Below are 22,649 nucleotides of genomic sequence, written 5' to 3'. Positions count from 1 at the left end.
TACCCAGAAAGACTTATATCTCTCAGAGACTTACCCAGAAAGACTCACAGCTCTCAGAGACTTATCCAGAAAGACTCACAGCTCTCAGAGACTTATCCAGAAAGACTCACAGCTCTTAGAGACTTACCCAGAAAGACTCATAGCTCTTAGAGACTTACCCAGAGAGACTCACAGCTCTTAGAGACTTACCCAGAAAGACTCACAGCTCTCAGAGACCTGCCCAGAAAGACTCACAGCTCTTAGAGACTTACCCAGAAAGACTCACAGCTCTGAGACCTACCCAGAAAGACTCACAGCTCTCAGAGACTTACCCAGAAAGACTCACAGCTCTTAGAGACTTACCCAGAAAGACTCACAGCTCTTAGAGACTTACCCAGAGACTCACAGCTCTCAGAGACTTACCCAGAAAGACTCACAGCTCTCAGAGACTTATCCAGAAAGACTCACAGCTCTCAGAGACTTGCCCAGAAAGACTCACAGCTCTCAGAGACTTGCCCAGAAAGACTCACAGCTCTCAGAGACTTACCCAGAAAGACTCACAGCTCTCAGAGACTTACCCAGAAAGACTCACAGCTCTCAGAGACTTACCCAGAAAGACTCACAGCTCTCAGAGACTTACCCAGAAAGACTCACAGCTCTCAGAGACTTACCCAGAAAGACTCACAGCTCTTAGAGACTTACCCAGAGAGACTCACAGCTCTCAGATACTTACCCAGAAAGACTCACAGCTCTCAGAGACCTACCCAGAAAGACTCACAGCTCTCAGAGACCTGCCCAGAAAGACTCACAGCTCTTAGAGACTTACCCAGAAAGACTCACAGCTCTCAGAGACCTACCCAGAAAGACTCACAGCTCTCAGAGACTTACCCAGAAAGACTCACAGCTCTTAGAGACTTAACCAGAAAGACTCACAGCTCTTAGAGACTTACCCAGAAAGACTCACAGCTCTTAGAGACTTACCCAGAAAGACTCACAGCTCTCAGAGACCTACCCAGAAAGACTCACAGCTCTCAGAGACTTACCCAGAAAGACTCACAGCTCTCAGAGACTTATCCAGAAAGACTCACAGCTCTTAGAGACTTACCCAGAAAGACTCACAGCTCTCAGAGACTTATCCAGAAAGACTCACAGCTCTCAGAGACTTGCCCAGAAAGACTCACAGCTCTCAGAGACTTACCCAGAAAGACTCACAGCTCTCAGAGACTTACCCAGAAAGACTCACAGTTCTCAGAGACTTACCCAGAAAGACTCACAGCTCTCAGAGACTTACCCAGAAAGACTCACAGCTCTCAGAGACTTACCCAGAAAGACTCACAGCTCTCAGAGACTTGCACAGAAAGACTCACATCTCTTAGAGACTTACCCAGAAAGACTCACAGCTCTTAGAGACTTACCCAGAAAGACTCACAGCTCTTAGAGACTTACAGCTGTAATCTCTGCCAAAGGTGATTCTAACTTAAGGGGTTGAATAGTTAAGTAATCAAGATATGGGTTTTATTTTTCATATTATTTTTTGTACAAATGTTAGAACATTTCTTCTACTTTGACATTACAGAGTAATTTAGTGTAAATCATTGACCAAAATGTTTTTAACCCACCTTGTAAACCAACAAAATGTGGGAAAAGTCAAGGGGACGAATACTTCCTGAAGGCACTGTATAAACAACAATTTAAACAAAAATGTTTCTCTTCTCATATATTCAATAATTATATTGAATATATACATACTACATATAAACATACAAGCCCCACAGCTTACCCACAATCATGATTCAGTTGACCATGATCAAAGAAATGATTGCCATATGACCAAATGATAAGGAGGTTAAGTTTTTGTAAACACAGTCTCTGTCTCTTGACCCTTCGCCGTCTGCACCATAAGGTGAATCTCAAAAGTATTTCCTTGATCCTTCAACCTCCTCAAAACTCACTGAAGGAGAAGATCTGAGGCTCCTCCCATTCCTCTCTACGGTTCCTCCCCTCGGACCTTCTCCTCCAATGCGTTTTTAGAAGTGGTCGAGGAATAAAGGAAACGGCCAATTCCTCGCTTTCACTCATGTCCGTCTTTGGCCGTGATATCCAACATGGCGTGCAGTTCCCAGGGTTCGTATCCCAGCAGGCCTTGCAGGTCACAGACGAAGCGGTAGACGTAGCGCTTGCCAGCGTTCTTGTGGATGATGTTCTTGTCGTAGTAGTAGCGCAGGCCTCGACTCAGCTTCTCGTAGTTCATCTTAGGCTTGTTCTTCCTCCGGCCCCATAGCTGGGCCACCTGGGATAACAAACCATTAAACTAGTATTATCGTCAACATATTATACAGTATATAGGCCTCTCTAAAGTTGGCTAATTGACCTTACTTCAGAATAAGAACACTGTAACATGTTTTCATATAATAGGCTACACCTCTTGCCTCATCAGGATCTGTCAGTTTAAACTCCCATCCATCCCCTGTCCAAATTATGAATGATTGACAGCTGCGGTCAATGAGGAGCTCCAATAGAAACTGCCACAGCTGAATGGGACCGCTGCCTGTTGAGACATATAGGGAGGGATTAAACTGTTAGGCAAGTCAGTTAAGAACAAATTCTTATTTACAATGACGGCCTACACCGACCAAACCCGGACGACGCTGGGCCAATTGTGCGCCGCCCTTTGGGACTCCCAATCACGGCTGGTTGTGATACAGCCTGAAATCAAACCAGGGTCAGTAGTGACGCCTCTAGCACCGAGATGCAGTGCCTTAGACCGCTGCACCACTCAGGAAACCCCAAGACTAAGGAGATCAAGATCCAGGCTAAGGAGTTGGCTAAAGCAAATAAACCTAGATTGTAGATCAACAGGTAATCAAAGAGAGTGGTCACTTTCTTCATAAAGAACATCACTCACCAGTATAAGCAGACAGAATGCCTGCCGGAACCACAGCTCTACCCAGATCAGTCTTGTCCCCTATAACCTCTTTGAAGCTCCTGTGTAGGGGTGGCAAATTGAAGGGGTCCTCAGAGATGGACTCTTCCACACCCTTGTCTAAATCCTGCATTGGCCTAGTCAAGGACAGGGAAGCGGTGATGTCCGTGTCCTCATAATGCAGGGTCCCAAACTCAGAATCACAATCTGAAGTTAAGAGATTGAGAAAATTGGTTGATGATAGGAAACTATTCCATGAATCTCTCTAACAGAAGGAGACACCTCCAAAGCCCTGCTCTAAAGCAATAATACATTTCCAAAGGCTTATCAATTAGAAATACATTCTGAATGTTAACCTTTTACCCTTCAATCAAATATTAATCCAACACAAAGGAGAAGTGTTTCTTCACATAATTAAATAGAACATAAAAAACACAAAGCATATCTATATGCTTTCCTACCGAGGTCTCTATGCTTTCCTACCGAGGTCTCTATGCTTTCCTACCGAGGTCTCTATGCTTTCCTACCGAGGTCTCTATGCTTTCCTACCAAGGTCTCCATGGTTTCCTACCAAGGTCTCATTGGTTTCCTACCTGTCCTGTCAAGGTCTCGGAGCAGAGGGACAGAGGACAGGTGGTTTCTGTATGGTCCTTCCTGTATGACCCGGTGGTAGTCCTGATATCGCACAGTGTCAAGGGTCAGAAGCTGTGGGGGTTCTGTTGGGAGATGGGAGAACTGACCATGGTGATTCTGCTTGTCCATGAGCTGCACATGGTCCACGTAACTGTCTGAGGAAGACAAGAGCATAGCTGATATAGATTATATGTGACTGACATAAGAAACATACGGACAATATACCGCTGACAGGTGAAGGGAAGTGTTTTTAATACCTCGGTTCGTTTGCGACTGGCAGAGAGAATTCAACGTGCAAAGGACTGGAGAAGAACCATGATCATATTCACAATCTGAAACACACAGATATACACACATGTAATAGGAATCTCTACTAACTGTTATTGTTTCATGAAAAAATACATACGTTGGTATGATACAGCATCACACCCCCCTTTACCTCTGCGCATAGTTTCCAGATGTTCCCAGAGGATCTCTCCCGCTGTGTAGTCAGAGCTCAGGTCCAGGAAGGCCTCTCTGTCCAGGGTACAGAGCTCACTCCCAGGCAGCCCTCTCCAATCCGAGCCCAGGCTTTGGAGGCCGAACTCAGCCTGGCACCAGTCTAACCAGTGGTTCACCTCCCAATCTGACCACAGTTTAGGGTCTGGACACAAAAGAGGAAATAGAAGATTAGTCAAAACACAATTTGTATCTCTCTTTACATCTTGATTTCCATAGACACTGTGCAGGTTAGGCTGAAACAGAGAGAGCAATTACAGGTAGGCTATACAACAAAACTACAATTTATATAATACCAGATGTCATTGTATGTATACACCACATGGTACCTTGTGGGAAGTGCATACGGCTGCTCTCCTGGGCGAAGCCAGCGAAAGTGGCCCTTATCGCCTGGCTCAGGACCTCCTTACTGGTGGGGGTGAGAGGAGGTACATCCAGGGGGTCTACCTCTACACCGGAGCCAGATCACGGAGTCATCCCAGAGACATAACGAATCAAGAGGAAAAACAGACAGAGTTAAATTAACAAATTAACAGACTACTAAAGATGACATCATAAATGACAGTATGAAGTTGTAGATAAAAGTAGTGAAAAGAATAAAACACAGGATTACGGGTGAATGACAAAATGGAGGTAAATACCGTAAGCGCTCCAGTCCATCCTTAGGTCTTTGGAACGAGGGATCAGGTGGACGAAAGTGATCCAGAGGAGGGAGGAGAGGACTTTTAATAAGACCAAATGGGACGAGGAAGGAGGAGAAGGGTTTTAATAAGACCAATGGGACGAAGAGGGAGGAGAAGGGTTTTAATAAGACCAATGGGACGAGGAGGGAGGGGACAGGCGGTGACGGATATGTGTCAATCGGCAGTGATGGAGGCGCGGGTATTGGGGACACTACCAAATAGGAGAAGAGAACTCCCAATTAGGCAACATGGAAAAGATACTGCAAAAAGACATACAGGGAGGTTATCTAGAGAGACGATGCCACAAAAAGAGCCATTACAACTGAGAAGGGTAGTTGTGATAGAGATAAGGAACTACTCTTTGTGTTTTTAAGTTGATAGCTTTTAACTAAGGCAATACACCAGTATTTCATCAGGAACCACTGAGATCATGGCAATTCAATTGGAAATATTTACACCAGCAACAGCGAATCAGGTCTTTCTATTTCAGCAGGGCATGTGGTGAAGTGACCACCCAATGAGGGGCTGTAAGTGCATATCTGTCCAGGGGGTTTCTTCAACCCCATTCATATAACAGAAACACTGGGATTATATCAGGTAGTGTATCGTAAGTAAGTTAACATCGTTGTGTGTGTGTGTGTGTGTGTGTGTTCCCCAGCCCAGCAGGGAGAGCCATACACTCATTACCGGACCACTGTGGCTGCCTTACTGCGATGAGGTTCTTCCATGAAGTGGGGTTAGGGAGCCATGACAGTGAGCAATTTAGTCACAAAATGAGTCACACATTGTATAAGACATTTGTAGAAAACAACAAGAGGGGGAAAAAAATGACAGACCCGGTTGGTGTTAAAGCAGCAATCAGCAGTTAAAACAATAACAAAGCGAACTCCCCGCCACTGTTTCCTTAAGAGCTGAGGGATGGAGCTGGAGAAATGTAACCACTCTCAAATTCATAGAGCTATGGATGCAAGGACTGATGGTCCATTATATCAAAACTAAAAGGTTTAACCATGTTTCAATGGTATTCACTGTTTGTTTACATGAACTTTGTTTACAAACATCGGAGTAAAACAAGATTATATTTTGAGGTGTACGAAAATGTAACTATGTTCAAAAAGTTATATTCTTCAAGAATCAATGGGTACATATCCTTAATTGATAAAACAAGAAACATTTGTGGTGACTGCAGATTTCCCCTTTAAGGCCTGGCCAAGTTTAATATGTTTTAATCTTGAAATCTGGGAGGGTTTGGTAAAGACCGTCAGCCTGTGCCAAGGGTTCTGGACCATTATGGCAAAGGAGGTAGTGACTGAGCTTGCCCTGCTGTATCCACAAAGCTGTTCCCCCCCCTTAAAATCGCTACACTAGCACTGTCCCTGTCTACTATGGGAGCGCTGGTGGAACCGGAGTCCACCACAGTTCCGGAATGTCTTTCCACACTGACCGCAGACGTACGGCTTCTCCCCAGTGTGTATGCGGAAATGCCTGGTGAGCGCGCCCGAGTGGCGAAAGCGCATGGAGCACACCGAGCAGGTATAGGGTCTCTCTCCAGTGTGGATTCTCAGGTGAGTCTTCAGGTTCTCCAGACGGTTGAAATCCCGGTCACACTCGCTGCAGTGGTAAGGGCTCTGGCCCGGGGGGAAGACCTGACGCTTGGGGTGGGTCTGGGTGTGGTGTCTACGGAGCTCACTGGGCTGGTGGAAGCCCTGGCCACAGAGTTTGCAGATGTGGCTGGGGTGGGGGATGGTGGGATTAGGGTTGGGGATGGTGGGATTAGGGTTGGGGATGGTGGGATTAGGGTTGGTCCTGATCTGGACTCCATAGATCTGAGGTGGGGCAGCAGGGATGATGGGAGCTGCTGCCTCCCCTGGTTGGAAGAGGTTGTTGGGGAACTGGGAGGAGAAGGCTGGAAGGGCACTGGCTGTTGGGGCAGTCAGTTGTGGAACCTCTGTGTTGCCCATATGAGGGTGAGCTGTGGAGAGAGAGAATACATAAAACTATTATTTCATGTTTTATTACACAGGTTCCATATGCATACATTCTACATGCAGGCAAAGGTGTTACTCATTCTAATAAAATCATTTTGAGAGATACTGACACATAATGGTTAGTATTACTCAGTAAGTGGTCAATCTTATGAAGTCTAGTGGCATCTTGTGGGTGGTATAGTTAGTGGCTATTTGGAAGCTCTCTGCTATTATCTGGTACTTACACAGACTATGGCTGGTTCCAGGAAGCAGAGAGTCAGAGAACTGTAAGTCCAAAGGGTCTGGTTTCCACTCCTCTAACATCTTGGACTGAACCAGAGACAGACTATCAGGACCAAAGTCTTCTTTTACCACCGAGTCAAAACTGGAACCAGAGCTGGAACCAGAGCCAGAACCGTTCTCCTCCTTCACTCTGACCTGTTCCATCTCAAGGCTCTGGGCCACTACGTGAAGTGGTGATGGGTCATTATCTCCAAATGTTGTTTCTAGGCCACTATGACTGATGCTTTCTACACTTGCCTTGTGGTCCATACACAAACTGGAGGTCTCTTCCCTGACTTCTGAAAAGAAAAAGACATTCAGAACAATTGTTTTTATCTTGTCAGGCTTAGACTGTATTTCTTGTTCTTATCTAGCTAGTCAAGCGAACACTGTGTTTCTCTAATATTGTATGTATGACATCTCATTTGGCTTGATAAATAGGCCTACCTTTAAGCAGGTCATGATGAGGGATAGACTGTCCTCTTGAAGCTGGATGTAAGTCTTGGGAACACACCCGACCATCCTCGCTGATTTCACTGAAAGATCCATGGTCTTTCTGTCGTTCACTACTGATCTCTGCCTCCACAATTTCATATCCATATTCGTCCAATGAATATGAGGACTTTATATTTAATTCGTTGTCCTTTGACTGCTTTTGAGTCTTTGCTAAGTTGTTGTTGTGGAGAGGACTCGTCGACAACTGTCTCTGCGGACTTACACCTCTCGTTGTTTCCACACATTGACGCGCAACATTCAACTCTTGCTCGGTTGTTTGCAAGCGTTGTTTAAGAGACTTGTTTTCCCGTAGGGTTTCGTGCATCTGATCGCGGACATCCCCGAGCGCTTGACCTACCAGTTTAGTGACTTCTAATACGGCAATTTCCACAGCCACTTCGAACGCACCGTGGATCGTCGCCGCCAGTTCGTCCTGGAAAGAGAGCGATACCCCACCCTCTCCAGCGGTTTTCGAGGGGCGAGCTTGGGCTGACATTGAAGTCTCCCTTTTGATCCCTGTGTTAGTTTTTGACTGAGGCTTCATGTTGCTACAATAACCTTACTGCTAGTCTGATTACAATATTACTGGCTACAATATAGCAGGGAGTAACTCCGTCTGAATCTTCCTCGCTTACCCAGCATCTGGATATATCAGCTGGACATGATATATTATAGAAAACCTTCTAAATGTCTATTGGCGAATGTTTTACATTTGCGCTATGAAATTTGTATCGCGCTCTTCTTCCCCAACGTCTTACAAACAATGACTGTAAGGCAAAGAGGATCAATTATATTGACAAGATGGTTGACTGACCGCTCTAACGATGGAAATACATGTCCGCAAAGGCTAAAAGCAGGCGGGAGGATGCGCGATCAGGTGGGAACATTCTAGCCAATGAGAGGGCAGATACGCCTGTGAACGACAACTCCCATATAAAAATGTTTTGCACAAAGTTGCCGGAATGTTACGTGCATTACACTTAGGCTATATCAATACACTCGTACCAACCTAATCATTATGAAACTTATATTTGATTAAATTATAAGCTTCTCATATCACAATAGTATTGACCAAATTCGCCACTCGCTCATTGCCGCCCATACAAAAACTCCGCCCTCTGCTTAACGCTATTCGCCAAGACAGATTTTTGGTGGAGTCGACCATCTCACTTCACCGCTTCCTCTCGGCTGTATATGCAAACAACATTATCGAGTCACGTCCGGGTCACGGATTTTTGGAAGATTTCTAAAGTAAAAGTCCTCCATGTAATAGAAGACACGTTTTAATAACCTGTATTTATTCATGATATATGGCGCTAATTTGTGTTATTTATTTGACCTTGGAAGTTGAAAATGCCACTTAAATACAAACAAATATTAATCACTGAATGTTTTGACAATTATTGTATAACATCATGAATACATTTAGGTTATTGACACTTTTCTACTATTACGGGGAGGGGCTTTTATTTAGAAAAATATATAAAAGTCCGTGACCCGGAAAAGCTTTCAAATTGGTTGCCGTCGAGACAGTGAGCAGCACTAAGCTCGAACACTGCGCAGCAATCAACCCGTTTGCTAGAGTAGCAAGTTGTGGAAGAACACTTAGCTATATTGTTTGCTCATAATTGTAACCAGTAAAAAAATGCTAAGGAAAAAATCCACTAGCAGAGAAAAGAAAAGGAAAAGTTCACATACGGAAGAGCAGCATGTCGACAGAAGACGCAGGTGTACAGAATCTAGCGTGGAGGTGAGAAAACATTGAACACTCATCCACGGCAAAGCTAGCTAGCTAGCTAGCTACGTTGGCTGCTTTGCTTATTTATACAAAAACTTAATATTCCAAGTGTCTGTATCGCAATCACTTAATTTTTTTATTTTATTTTTTTATTCATTTTGGTCTCCTCACCTTCTCTCCTTGTGTTCTGTGTGCACCATCCCATTACACACACACCAAGCCCCCCCTTCCACTCACAACAACTAAGTTGAGATCACTTCCTCCTCTCTGTCCAGCAGAATCGGACCACGGTAATGTTGGTTTTATATTCACGTTCAAAAGACATTCTCCAAAACCCATTTAAAATGGTGAAAACCAATAACTAATTAATTGTTTGTCACAGAATCATCAAACTAATATATAATCTATTATATTAATGTCTAGCATACTTTTACAAATTGATGGAAATACATAATCTTTAAAATACAAATTTAAAGCTGTATAAATCAATAACTAATTCACTGTTTGTCACAGAATCATCAAACTAGATATGATGTATTCTATAGATGTCTAGTATACTTCTACAATCTTTGGTTTGAGTAAAAGTTCCAGTTCGGATTTGATAGAAATACAAATTGAATAGACTTCATGCCCTGATTTATACAGTTTTAAATGGCATTTCATAGATGTTATGTATTTCTAGCAAGTCAAAACTGGATTTTTTTCTCTCCTCAAAACAAACGTTGTAAAAGCATGCTAGACATTTATAGAATAAATCATTTCTAGTTTGATTTTTCTGTGACAAATGATGACTGTTTTTTTTGTTGTTTTTTTACAATTTTAAATGGCTTTTGGCGAATGTCTGTGCGAATATAAAACCAACTTTACCTTGGTCAGAATTAAAAATATATATTTTATTTGACCTTTATTTAACTAGGCAAGTCCATTAAGAACAGATTCTTATTTTCAGTGACAGGCTAGGAACAGTGTCAGTTTTTTTTTTTTTGCCAAACTAACAATGTCTTACTGTATTTAAATTATTTTATTTGATTTCAACTAACTTATGTTTTAATTCAATTACTCCCTTGTTCAGGGGCAGAACGACAGAGTTTTACCTTGCCACCCTGAGGGTTTTCGATCTTGCAACCTTTCGGTTACTAGTCCAACGCTCTAACCACTAGGCTACCCTGCCGCCCCAGAATCCACCGAAACATTAAGACATTTATTTTACTGTAATAGACAAGTTAACTTTTCTAACGATACCCTTTTTACGTCTCTCCTCAAATTGCACGCAGAACAGACTACTAAAACAGGAATATCAGTAATCATTGATTGTGGTAAACTAATGCTCACTTTGTCACATTGTGGTACCACGTACCGCTAGCAGTATTTTGCCAAGGACTGTTATACTAGCAGTCTAGTCTGTGTTTTATAATTTGTGCAATAAACATAACTCATTTTATATAAGGAGTTGGCAACTTGTTCTCAATCTGTGAAATAAGGTGGGCCACTTGATTTCAACATCTGAACAAAGTGGACAGGCTAACACGCCGTTCAAAACAGGTGGAGATGGACAGATGGCGGTGTTCAGAGCAATTCAACTGTTCTACCTCGTTAGCTAGCAAATAGATCCAGGTTGGATAAACTGGAAATATACAGATTAGCTGGCTAGGCACGTGGGCTTGTGCTTGAGATTGTTTATGAGACCTGTTTTAATAAAAACATTTTTTTTTATAGAATGTCTATTACAATAAATAAATATCAGTGCATGTTCATTATACATGGTTCTGCTTAAATTTGTAACAAAAAGGGTATTTTCATAGACTTGAAAGCCTGATCAGGGGTTATTGCAACAACAAGTAGGTTAAACTATTTAGATACAGTAATAATTTTAAAAAAAAGTCTTATTGTGGAAGGCTTATATTTAGCCTAATTGTAATTTCACAAACCTTGAATTCATTAGATTATTGCTGACTGTTTGAAATGCACTGTTTTTGACCTTATAATTGTATAACAACGCATATTTAGAGAACATAAAATTATATATATATATAGTACCAGTCAAAAGTTTGGACACCTACTCATTCAAGGTTTTTGAAATATATATTTTTAACGATTTTCTTCATTGTAGAATAATAGTAAAGACATCACGACTATGAAATTACTTTTATGGAATCATGTAGCAACCAAAAAAGTGTTAAACAAATCAGAATTTATATTTTAGAATTTTCAAATTAGCCACCCTTTGCCTTGATGACAACTTTGCACACTCTTGGCACTCTCTCAACCAGTTTCATCTGGAATGTTTTTCCATCAGTCTTGAAGTAGTTTCCACATTTTTTTAATTTCACCTTTATTTAACCAGGAAGGCTAGTTGAGAACAAGTTCTCATTTACAACTGCGACCTGGCCAAGATAAAGCAAAGCAGTTCGACACATACAACAACACAGAGTTACACATGGAATAAACAAACATACAGTCAATAATACAGTAGAAAAAGTCTATATACATTGTGTGCAAATGAGGTGAAGTAAGGCAATAAATAGGCCATGGTGGCGAAGTAATTACAATATAGCAATTAAACACTGGAATGGTAGAATGTGCAGAAGATGAATGTGCAAGTAGAGATACTGGGGTGCAAAGGAGCAAGATAAATAAATACAGTATGGGGATGAGGTAGTTGGATGGGCTATTTACAGGTGGGCTATGTACAGGTGCAGTGATCTGTGAGCTGCTTTGACAGCTGAGCACTTGGTTACTTTTCCTTTACTCTGCGGTCCAACTCATCCCAAACTCATCCCAAACTATCTCAATTGGGTTGAGGTTGGTGATTGTGGAGGCCAGGTCATCTGATGCAGCACTCCATCACTCTCCTTTTTGGTCAAATAGCCCTTACACAGCCTGGAGGTGTGTTTTGGGTCATTGTCCTGTTGGAAAAACAAATGATAGTCCCACTAAGCGCTAACCAAATGGCATTGCGTATCACTGCAGAATGCTTTGGTAGCCATGCTCATTAAGTATGCTTTGAATTCGAAATAAATCATTGCTCGTGTTTATTGGCCCAAGCAAGTCTCTTCTTCTTGGAGTCCTTTAGTAGTGGTTTCTTTGCAGGAATTTGACCACGAAGGCCTGATTCACGCAGTCTCCTCTGAACAGTTGATGTTGAGATGTCTGTTACTTGAGCTGTGAAGTATTTATTTGGGCTGCAATTTCTGAGGTTAACTCTAATGAACTGATCCTCTGCAGCAGAGAACTCAAGGTCTTCCTTTCCTGTGGCGGTCCTCATGAGAGCCAGTTTCATCATAGCACTTCATGGTTTTTGCGACTGCACATGAAGAATCATTCAAAGTTCTTGACATTTTCCGTATTGACTGACCTTCATGTTTTTAAGTAATGATGGACTGTCATTTCTCATAGCCCTATTTGGTAAAGACCAAATAAGCTATCTTCTGTATACCATCCCTACCTTGTCACAACAACTGATTGGCTCAAACGCAGTAAGAAGGAAAGAAGTTCCACATTTTAATTAACACCTGTTAATTGAAATGCATTCCAAGAGACTACCTCATGAAGCTGGTTGAGTACTTATTTTTTTGGTTACTACATGATTCCATATGTGTTATTTCATAGTGTTGTCTTCACTTCTAGAATGTAGAAAATACAAAAAATAAAGAAACCCTTGAATGATTAGGTACAGTTGAGGTCGAAGGTTACATACACCTTAGCCAAATACATTTAAACTCAGTTTCTCAATTCCTGACATTTAATCCAAGTAAAAATTTCCTGTCTTAGGTCATTCTTTTTTAAAGAATGTTAAATATCCGAATAATTTTAAAGAGTGATTTTTATTTCAGCTTTTATTTCTTTCATCACATTCCCAGTGGGTCAGAAGTTTACATGCACTCAATTAGAATTTGGTAGCATTGCCTTTAAGCTGTTTAACTTGGTTCAAACATTCCAGGTAGCCTTCCACAAGCTTCCCACAATAAGTTGGGTGAATTTTGGCCCATTCCTCCTGACAGAGCTGGTGTAACTGAGTCAGGTTTGTAGGCCTCCTTGCTCTCACACGCTTTTTCAGTTCTGCCCACAAATGTTCTATAGGATTGAGGTCAGGGCTTTGTGATGGCCACTCCAATACCTTGACTTTGTTGTCCTTAAGCCATTTTGCCACAACTTTGGAAGTATGCTTGGGGTCATTGTCCATTTGGAAGACCCATTTGTGACCAAGCTTTAACTTCCTGACTGTCTTGATGTTGCTTCAATATATCCATAATTTTCCTCCCTCATTATGCCATCTATTTTGTGAAGTGTACCAGTCCCTCCTGCAGCAAAGCACCCCCACAACATGATGCTTCACGGTTGGGATGGTGTTCTTCGGCTTGCAAGCGTCCCCCTTTTTACTCCAAACATAAAGATGGTCATTATGGCCAAACAGTTCTATTTTTGTTTCATCAGACCAGAGGACATTTCTCCAAAAAGTATGACCTTTGTCCCCATGTGCAGTTGCAAACCATAGTCTGGCTTTTTAATGGCGGTTTTGGAGCAGTGGCGTCTTCCTTGCTGAGCGGCCTTTCAGGTTATGTCGATATAGGACTCATTTTACTGTGGATGTAGATACTTTTGTACCTGCTTCCTCCAGCATCTTCACAAGGTCCTTTGCTGTTGTTCTGGGATTGATTTGCACTTTTCGCACCAAAGTACGTTCATCTCTAGGAGACAGAACGTGTCTCCTTCCTGAGCGGTATGACGGCTGCGTGGTCCCATGGTGTTTATACTTGCGTACTATTGTTTCTACAGATGAATGTGGCACCTTCAGGTGTTTGGTTCATCCTCGGGAGCAATTTCCAGACTTGTGGAGGTCTACAATTTATTTTCTGAGGTCTTGGCTGATTTCTTTTAATTTTCCCATGATGTCAAGCAAAGAGGCACTGAGTTTGAAGGTAGGCCTTGAAATACATCCACAGGTACACCTCCAATTGACTCAAATGATATCAATTAGTCTATCAGAAGCTTCTAAAGCCATGACATCATTTTCTGAAATTTTCCAAGCTGTTTAATGGCACAGTCAACCTAGTGTATGTGAACTTCTGAAGCACTGGAATTGTGATACAGTGAAATAATCTGTGTAAACAATTGTTGGAAAAATGACTTGTGTCATGCACAAAGTAGATATCCTAACCAACTTGCCAAAACTATAGTTTGTTAACAATAAATGTGTGGAGTGGTTGAAAAACAAGTTTTAATGACACCAACCTAAGTGTATGTAAACTTCCGACTTCAACTGTATGTCCAACTTTTGACTGGTACTGTGTGTGTATGTGTATATATCTCTTGAATTTCCCATAAGTTTGGGAAGCAAATATAGATATGATTTGTAGGCAATATTGCTCAGCCCTACACACAGGTTAAATTTCAAAACCAACTGAATCAATTATATTAGTTTGGGGGAAGGTCAAAACACACGAAGCAGTCATGTATATTTAACGTTAGATGGCTAGTTTGTCTTGGGAGATGAACAGTGGGTTATTTTTTTAACCTGAAAATCATGTTTTTTTTTTTTGTTGCTTGTTCTTCGTAGAATTTTCATACAAAATCTTGTCTTTCTTTACTCTGACGATTTTAATCCACTGGAAACAAAGTTAATTTCCAACGTGGTCGGTCTGTTCAGGGTGTAAGAGTTTTTAGGGAAACAGACCAATGCATTTTGCACTTCAGTGATTACTTGCATTCTACCTTTGACACAATGTTGGCCCTCATTCACTCGGTTAATCCTGGTGAAAAACATACTGCTGTATGACTCCTTGAAACAGGACTCCAAGGACGAGCAGGCAGATCTGGAGCTGATTGAGCCTGGCAGCGACGTCGAGGAGGGAGGACTGGACCTGAGTGTGCCGTTTAAACCCATCAGTGCCTATGTCGCAGACAGACATGAGATGCTAGATCAGTGCTTTCACGTGCTGGGAGAGAGTAAGCTGCAGAAGATGCTGCCTGATGAACTCAAGGTGATTTGTGTAGTGAAATTCAGGGGTAGCCTGAAACGGACTGGAACCAGGGTCCCTGCATCAGGGGTGTTGGCTGTGCAAAGTGGCTAGACCTAACCTAATTACTTAATCCTAACCCATTTGTGTGTTTGGTCAGCACATCTGTTCCATGCTACTTAATGTAAAGATTGGATGTGTGTTTGATGTATTGTGGACAATCAGTTAATAGTATAGTCAGATGGTGCCACTAGTCACATTTGAGTAATTTCTCTGTTTTAATTTGATTTGGTGCTGTGGACATTTGCCAGTTTTATTAATTTGTACCACATTGATAGGTTGAAAGTAGAGACGGCTATGGTATCTTCTCTCCCTCCTCCCCTCTCTCTTGTTTCCAGATTTGTTCTCTTGTTTTGTTTTTACAGAGCTGTAGTCTGGATTACATCTTGTTGTTTTTACAGAGCTGTAGTCTGGATGACATCTTGTTGTTTTTACAGAGCTGTAGTCTGGATTACATCTTGTTGTTTTTACAGAGCTGTAGTCTGGATTACATCTTGTTGTTTTTACAGAGCTGTAGTCTGGATGACATCTTGTTGTTTTTACAGAGCTGTAGTCTGGATTACATCTTGTTGTTTTTACAGAGCTGTAGTCTGGATTACATCTTGTTGTTTTTACAGAGCTGTAGTCTGGATTACATCTTGTTGTTTTTACAGAGCTGTAGTCTGGATTACATCTTGTTGTTTTTACAGAGCTGTAGTCTGGATTACATCTTGTTGTTTTTACAGAGCTGTAGTCTGGATGACATCTTGTTGTTTTTACAGAGCTGTAGTCTGGATTACATCTTGTTGTTTTTACAGAGCTGTAGTCTGGATTACATCTTGTTGTTTTTACAGAGCTGTAGTCTGGATTACATCTTGTTGTTTTTACAGAGCTGTAGTCTGGATTACATCTTGTTGTTTTTACAGAGCTGTAGTCTGGATTACATCTTGTTGTTTTTACAGAGCTGTAGTCTGGATTACATCTTGTTGTTTTTACAGAGCTGTAGTCTGGATTACATCTTGTTGTTTTTACAGAGCTGTAGTCTGGATTACATCTTGTTGTTTTTACAGAGCTGTAGTCTGGATGACATCTGTTTTTACAGAGCTGTAGTCTGGATGACATCTTGTTGTTTTTACAGAGCTGTAGTCTGGATGACATCTTGTTGTTTTTACAGAGCTGTAGTCTGGATTACATCTTGTTGTTTTTACAGAGCTGTAGTCTGGATTACATCTTTTGTTTTTACAGAGCTGTAGTCTGGATTACATCTTGTTCTTTTTACAGAGCTGTAGTCTGGATGAAATCAAGACATTGTGCAGGGAGCAACTGGAGCAGCTGTCTCAAAGCCACCTCCTTCACATACTGGAGGGTAAGCCCATGGGTCCATTCAGCATCACACGGTAGTGGTCTACTGTTAACCCTGCTGTCTTGTCGGTTCTCTTGGTCTGTTATAGGCTGGGTGGTGTTCAGAAGACACAAAACCAGGAAGTAGGCTATTACCTGAACTTTTCCCAACAAGAACCCTTTTTTATTAAAATTTTTTTGCTACGTTGTGTCGTTCTGAACACGATCCATTTTCACCTCATTAATCTGATGGTGTGTTTGGTTGATGTTCTCAAAGGTGAAGAGCTGACTGGTTCATCTGAAGGGGATAGGGAAAATGGCGCCACCGATAGCCAGTGAGTAGAACTGCATTTAATTGGAGCGTAGTACTACTGCTTCTTACCTTATACGTTGCAAGGACGTGAAAAGGTCTTGTTATCGCTGATGTTTTTGCTGTTGTCAACCTGTGTAGCGAGAACCAATTGTAAGACATGGCGTTGTGTACACACAATAGGCCAAACTGCTTATTTGCTGTAAAAAGCTAATTTTGCATTCTACAAAGAATGTTTTACTCTTATGGATTTCTATTGCTTGGTTACTACTGGTGTGTAGACTCGTTGACATTTTGGCGCTAGTTGCAGGTAGAAATGTAAACATTTGTCATAAGTGCTCTACAGTAATACATCATATCCTGATAAAAAAAAAAAAAAAGTATTTTATTAATTGTATCTGATTGGTCAATGTTAGTCTGGAAGTGATTCAACTGAAAGTGTTTTCTTTCTTTCTGTAAAGGCAGGATAATAATGTGGATTCTACGTCGTCGCTCAAAGAGAGTGTTGAAGTGGAGACCAAACAAGGTACTGGTAGCTGATATTGGTCGAGACCAGTGGTTCCCAAACGTTCTATAGTCCCGTAACCCTTTCAAACATTCAACCTCCAGCTGTACCCCCTCTAGCACCAGGGTCAGCGCACTCTCAAATGTTGTTTTTTTGCCATCATTGTAAGCCTGCCACACACACACACTATACGATACATTTATTGAACATAAGAATGAGTGAGTTTGTTACAACCCGGCTCGTGGGAAGTGACCGAGTTCTTATAGGACCAGGGCACAAATAATAATAAATAATTTTGCTCTTTTATTTAACCATCTTACATATAAATCCTTATTTGTTCATCAAATTGTGAATAACTTACCCACAGGTTAATGAGAAGGGTGTGCTCGAAAGGATGCACATAACGCTGCAATTTTGGCTTTTATTGGAGTCTCAGTATTAAATCATGCTAGTGAGGGCCGAGAATCCACTCTCACATAGGTACGTGGTTGCAAAGGGCATCAGTGTCTTAACAGCGCAATTTTCCAAGGCAGGATAATCTTGAGCGCAGCCCAATCCAGAAATCTGGCAGTGGCTTCTGGTTAAATTACATTTTCACAGAACCGCTTGTTGCAATTTCGAGGCTCTCTTGTTCAGATATCGTAAAGTGGACTGGAAGCAGGGCATGAAAGGGATAACGAATCCAGTTGTTTGTGTCGTCCATTTTGGGAAAGTAATTGCGCACCCAGCTCACTCGGGTGCCTCGCTATATCACATTTGACATTGTCTGTACGCTTGAGTTCATTTGCACACAAAAAAACCATACAATGATGGAAAGACCTGTACTTTGTCCTTGTTAATGCAGACAGAAAAGAGCTCCAACTTCTTAATCATAGCCTCAATTTTGTCCCGCACATTGAATATAGTTGCGCAGAGTCCCTGTAATCCAAGATTCAGGCGAGAAGAAACCACTCAGATAGGCCAGTCGTGTGAGAAACTCGTCATTAGTCAAGCGGTCAGACAAGTGAAAATGATGGTCAATAAAGAACTTTAAGCTCGTCTCAATTTAAAAAAACGTGTTAATACTTTGCCCCTTGATAACCAGCACTCTTCTGTATGTTGTAGAAGCGTTACATGGTCGCTGCCCATATCATTGCATAATGCAGAAAATACACGAGAGTTCAGGGGCCTTGCTTTAACAAAGCCTCTCGGTGGATGCTGCATAGAATTCAATGGCTTGTACGCGAAGCAGTAGTTGTTTCAAAACATCTCCTGCCATGTCACTGATGCGTCGTGAAACAGGGTTGTTTGATGAAGACATTGTCTGTGTATATTTCTTGGGGCCTTTCCCCCCAGCATTGTCCCAGCCATATCCGCGGCAGCAGGGTGAATGAAGTCCTCCACAATAGTATGGGGCTTGTCTGTCCTATCCACTAGCTCACCGTATAAGATGCTTCTAGCCCCTTCTTATTAATGGTACCTGTTACTTTTATACATGTCTTACTACTCAAAAGTCGTCTTAATTCTCGCACAAAAAAACTCTCGTGGCTTATTTTTCAAATTGTTCTGTTTCTCCATGTCTGCGCGAGAGGGAAGGTTTTAATGGACTGTTTGAAAATGTGAATCACATTTTGGGAAATAGCCGGTCTAGATTTTAAGGCATATTGGCCACACTCTTCTCTAGTGTCAGATGAAAGGAAAGTGCATGCACTTACGATGCATCAAGGAACATTTTTTGCTCAACTTATAAAGTGCATTTTCTTGACCGCTGATGTGCTTCATTTTGGGGGATAACATGAACCATTTACACATGTGGGAATTGGCCTGTATGGAAATGTTTCTTACAGAAGAAATTATGGAAAGCAAATGCATAACCATGGTAGCAATTAAAAGGAAACCATTTGGAGATTGTCAAAATTATTCAACTAAAAGTGAGGACACCACAGTTCACCTGACAAGACTGAATCCTGACAATACACTGATTGTATGTGCATTTTACAATTACTGTTTCTCGCTGCATTTGTTGATAAGGAGATCTAAAAATACTCTTGATACATTCAGTAACATGATAAGACTTCCTGGTACGTGGCGTAGGTGCAACATAAGACACACACAAAAAAAGACAAGTGTTTGTGTGAGTTCTAACTGGTGTTTCCAAGTGGCCACATCTCTCCAAAGTGTGCACAGTTCTGTCATTTCAATGCACTTAAAAAAAAAAAAAAAGATGACTCGGCGTCTTCAACTATAAGGTACTTTTTTTGTTGCGTTCTCCTGTCTGTGTCTGAGGAACTAGCGCAAACACACTTGTAGTTTAATTTAAAACACAACCCCTGGATCCCTGACGTCACACAATTACTGTTTGCGCAATCCAAAAATGGTCAATTTTTATAAAGCACAATCTAGATGAGGTGGGCATGATTTGAAATCTTGTTCTATTGCCAACGTGACTACCGAAGTTATAAAATACAATCTTAATAGTGTTAGGCTTTCACGAGACAATTCAGGGAAACGGATTGTAATTCTGGTGAGCATAGAAAGAGGTCATGAGTGCATTCAGGTGCTTTTGCCACAGCAAATTTTCTTCACAATAAAACCAAACCGGCTCATTGTGTTCACAACAACCCAGGGTATACCGCCGTGTCACCTTGTAATTGTACATTAAACATCGTTTTCATAAATGTTGACACTGTGACATGAGTTTTATCATTCGTAAATGTGAAGTGCATGTTTGGACTCACGGGTGTTTGGCTTGCTTGTATGACATCAAAGCAGTATTTTACTATAATCAAGGACTCATCTTTCAAAATACATTGAGTCTTTTTAATTTACAGCATTTCTCTCTCTGACAAAACATTTGCAAAATTTGCCCAATTAGCAGGAGGGGGGGGGGGAACTTTTTGTAATGTGGTGCTCAAGTTCAGAACAGCTGTCAATCAAAACCCCATACAGAGCTGTGAAGCAGAGACCCTGAGGTCTGACGTCTTGTATAGCATGTTACTGTACAGCCACTGTGATCCAATTTAGGCGTTTATCAGTGTCCAAATCTGCCATTTCCAACCTGTGTACGGGTACGAGTGTAAACAGTGGATTTAAATCACAAAATACTTAAAGGTTACTTTTGTGGTGTAGTATTACTTTTTAAGTGTTGTCACTCAGCAATGTTTTTATGACAATTGACCGAGTTTTCTGACCCCTGATGTCTGCAGTAGTGCTGCACGGGTCAGCTGTTTGTTCATCCGCCCAACTATTGTATGAAAATTTGAGGCCCGACCCTAACCCGCAAATACAGAAAATGTGCTTTAGGCTAAACTCAGATGGTGGAACGATTTTCTTTTTACGGGGGTGAAGGATTTTTTTTTTTTTTTGCGTAAATTTAGATATGTTTCTGCTTAGAATTTCCAGGATTTTGGTTGGCTATTTGTAAGTCAACTTGTCTATAATTAGATACATGCAGCTTCTCTTCTGTCGTTTGTTGCCCTACAAGACTAAATAAGCCTTTGCCTACCTGAATATCATACATGATAGAATGAATGCTGCAATCTAGTTGACATCGGTAAAGTTTTCTGTCATGTCTGCTGAGATGGTTGAGTATGACGAACAGATTCCTTTTGACCCAAACTGATTCCTGTCACTTTATCTGCAGAAGGTGGTGGCTCGGAGGAGAGCGACGTCCTTAGCATCAACGCCGACACCTACGACAGTGACATCGAGGGACACAAAGAGGAGCCGTCCGAAAAAACTGAGGAAGCCGCCAGGACACTGGAAGTAGTTGCTGGAGAAACATCTAACCCCGGCCCCTCCGCGACCCCAGCACCTGCCGACGGGAAACCCTTTGCGGACAAACCCCCCGAACCGAAGAAAGAACTCCAGAAGGACATAGACAAAAGCGTTAGCGAGATCCTAGCTTTAGCATCGACACCTGACCAGGAAGACGCAAAAAAACTGATGGCGCCACCACTAGCCGCTGCTTCAGAGGCCCCCTTGTTGATTACGAGGCTACCCGCTCAGAGTGCACCCGTCCCTGGCCCAGCTCCAAGCCAGCCCTCAGCCCAGCAGCTGGAGCTCCTGGAGTTAGAGATGAGAGCTAGGGCCATTAAGGCCCTAATGAAAGCCAACGATGTGAAGAAACAGACGTAAACAAGGCTAAGGCTCTCAGACTTGTCGTGATGAAAATAAATGAAAATGAATGAAAAAAAAAAAAAAAAATGAAAATAATTTCATTTTCATAAAAGGAGTCATATGATTCAGTTGTTCTTTTGAATTTTAAGGATTGTAATCGAGTAAAGTTTTTTCCCTTCTACTTAACATGCTTTGTACATATTTATTTGAGAAAACGTGTTCAGTGGATTCTCTATCACCATGAGCATATGGAGCAGCTGCACCCCCACTTTCAAAATAGCAGTGCAAATGTACACTGACTGTACAAAATCTTAGGAACACCTTCCTAAAATTGAGTTGCACCCACTTTTGCCTTCAGAACAGCCTAAATTCGTTGGGGCAGTGACTCTACAAGGTGTCAAGCATTCCACAGGGATGCTGGCTCATGTTGACTCCAATGCTTCCCACAGTTGTCAAGTTGGCTGGATGTCCTTTGGGTGGTGGACCATTCTTGATACACAGGGGAAATTGTTGATTGTGGAAAAACCCAGCAGCGTTGCAGTTCTTGACACAAACCGGTGCGCCTGGCACTAACTACCATACCCCATTCACACTTAAATATTTTGTCTTACCCGTTCACCTTCTGAATGGCACACATACACAAGCCATGTCTCAATCGTCTCAAGGTTTACAAATCCTAATTTAACCTGTCTCCTCCCCTTCATCTACACTGATTTAACAACTGACATCAATAAGGGATCATACCTTTCACCTGGGGCCTCATTTCTTACCATTGCTTCTGTGTCACACTAAATATCTGCTTGGGCCATTTCTGAAAAGACTGCACACTTACAAAAATATTGAGAGTTATCATCTTGGGCTCACGCCATACATACCCATGTTTCTGTTATAAATCAGAACCGTCCTGAAACTCAAGCGTGCGTTAAAACTCCGCCTAAAAAAAGATGAATGATGTCCATTTATGGTGAGAATATCGCCCGTATGTGCTGTATACTGTAACGACCCTGGGTTTTTCGAATTGGGCTGAGGCAGTTATTCTAAAGTGAAGAGCAGTGAGAGAACTTGATCAAATGTCTTTGTTGGTGATGGCAGAATGCAGTGACATTTGCTGTAGGCCTAGGCTGCAAGACAACGTTTTATGAAAGACAACAACTGCAAAATTACTGTGGACCTGTAAACAGACCGTTAGATTTGAATAGGG

General features: G+C 41.8%; 2 protein-coding genes across 3 annotated transcripts; one reads left to right on the top strand and one right to left on the bottom strand.

Moving 5' to 3' along the window:
- Positions 1 to 1,450: 1,450 nt before the first annotated feature.
- LOC120049553 (protein C-ets-1-like) lies at positions 1,451 to 8,256 on the bottom strand. Of its 2 annotated transcripts, XM_038995825.1 has the most exons (10): positions 7,413 to 8,251; positions 6,929 to 7,264; positions 4,675 to 6,688; positions 4,363 to 4,482; positions 3,975 to 4,178; positions 3,793 to 3,867; positions 3,496 to 3,690; positions 2,885 to 3,109; positions 2,409 to 2,527; positions 1,451 to 2,269 (listed from the first exon to the last, which is right to left on the bottom strand). In XM_038995825.1, the coding sequence occupies exons 3-10, from the start codon at positions 4,691 to 4,693 to the stop codon at positions 2,051 to 2,053; spliced, it is 1,176 nt and encodes a 391-aa protein (XP_038851753.1). In that variant the 5' UTR covers positions 4,694 to 6,688; positions 6,929 to 7,264; positions 7,413 to 8,251; the 3' UTR covers positions 1,451 to 2,050. The 2 variants fall into 2 exon arrangements, with proteins under 2 accessions (XP_038851753.1, XP_038851752.1); XM_038995824.1 differs by lacking the exons at positions 1,451 to 2,269; positions 2,409 to 2,527; positions 2,885 to 3,109; ... (1 more) ...; positions 3,793 to 3,867; positions 3,975 to 4,178 and having other exon boundaries at positions 4,387 to 6,688; positions 7,413 to 8,256.
- A 732-nt stretch (positions 8,257 to 8,988) lies between these two features.
- Positions 8,989 to 21,634, top strand: LOC120049551 (caspase activity and apoptosis inhibitor 1). The gene is made up of 6 exons (XM_038995823.1): positions 8,989 to 9,210; positions 14,988 to 15,179; positions 16,476 to 16,560; positions 16,813 to 16,870; positions 17,307 to 17,371; positions 20,973 to 21,634. Exons 1-6 carry the CDS (start codon positions 9,106 to 9,108, stop codon positions 21,464 to 21,466), a joined length of 999 nt encoding a protein of 332 aa, XP_038851751.1. The 5' UTR covers positions 8,989 to 9,105; the 3' UTR covers positions 21,467 to 21,634.
- The last annotated feature ends 1,015 nt before the right edge of the window (positions 21,635 to 22,649 follow it).

The sequence above is a fragment of the Salvelinus namaycush genome, chromosome 6 (assembly GCF_016432855.1).
Source record: "Salvelinus namaycush isolate Seneca chromosome 6, SaNama_1.0, whole genome shotgun sequence".
In the NCBI taxonomy this organism is placed as follows: Eukaryota; Metazoa; Chordata; class Actinopteri; order Salmoniformes; family Salmonidae; genus Salvelinus; species Salvelinus namaycush.
Note: the sequence above shows the minus strand (reverse complement) of the source record. Positions and strands in the feature narration are given on the sequence as shown.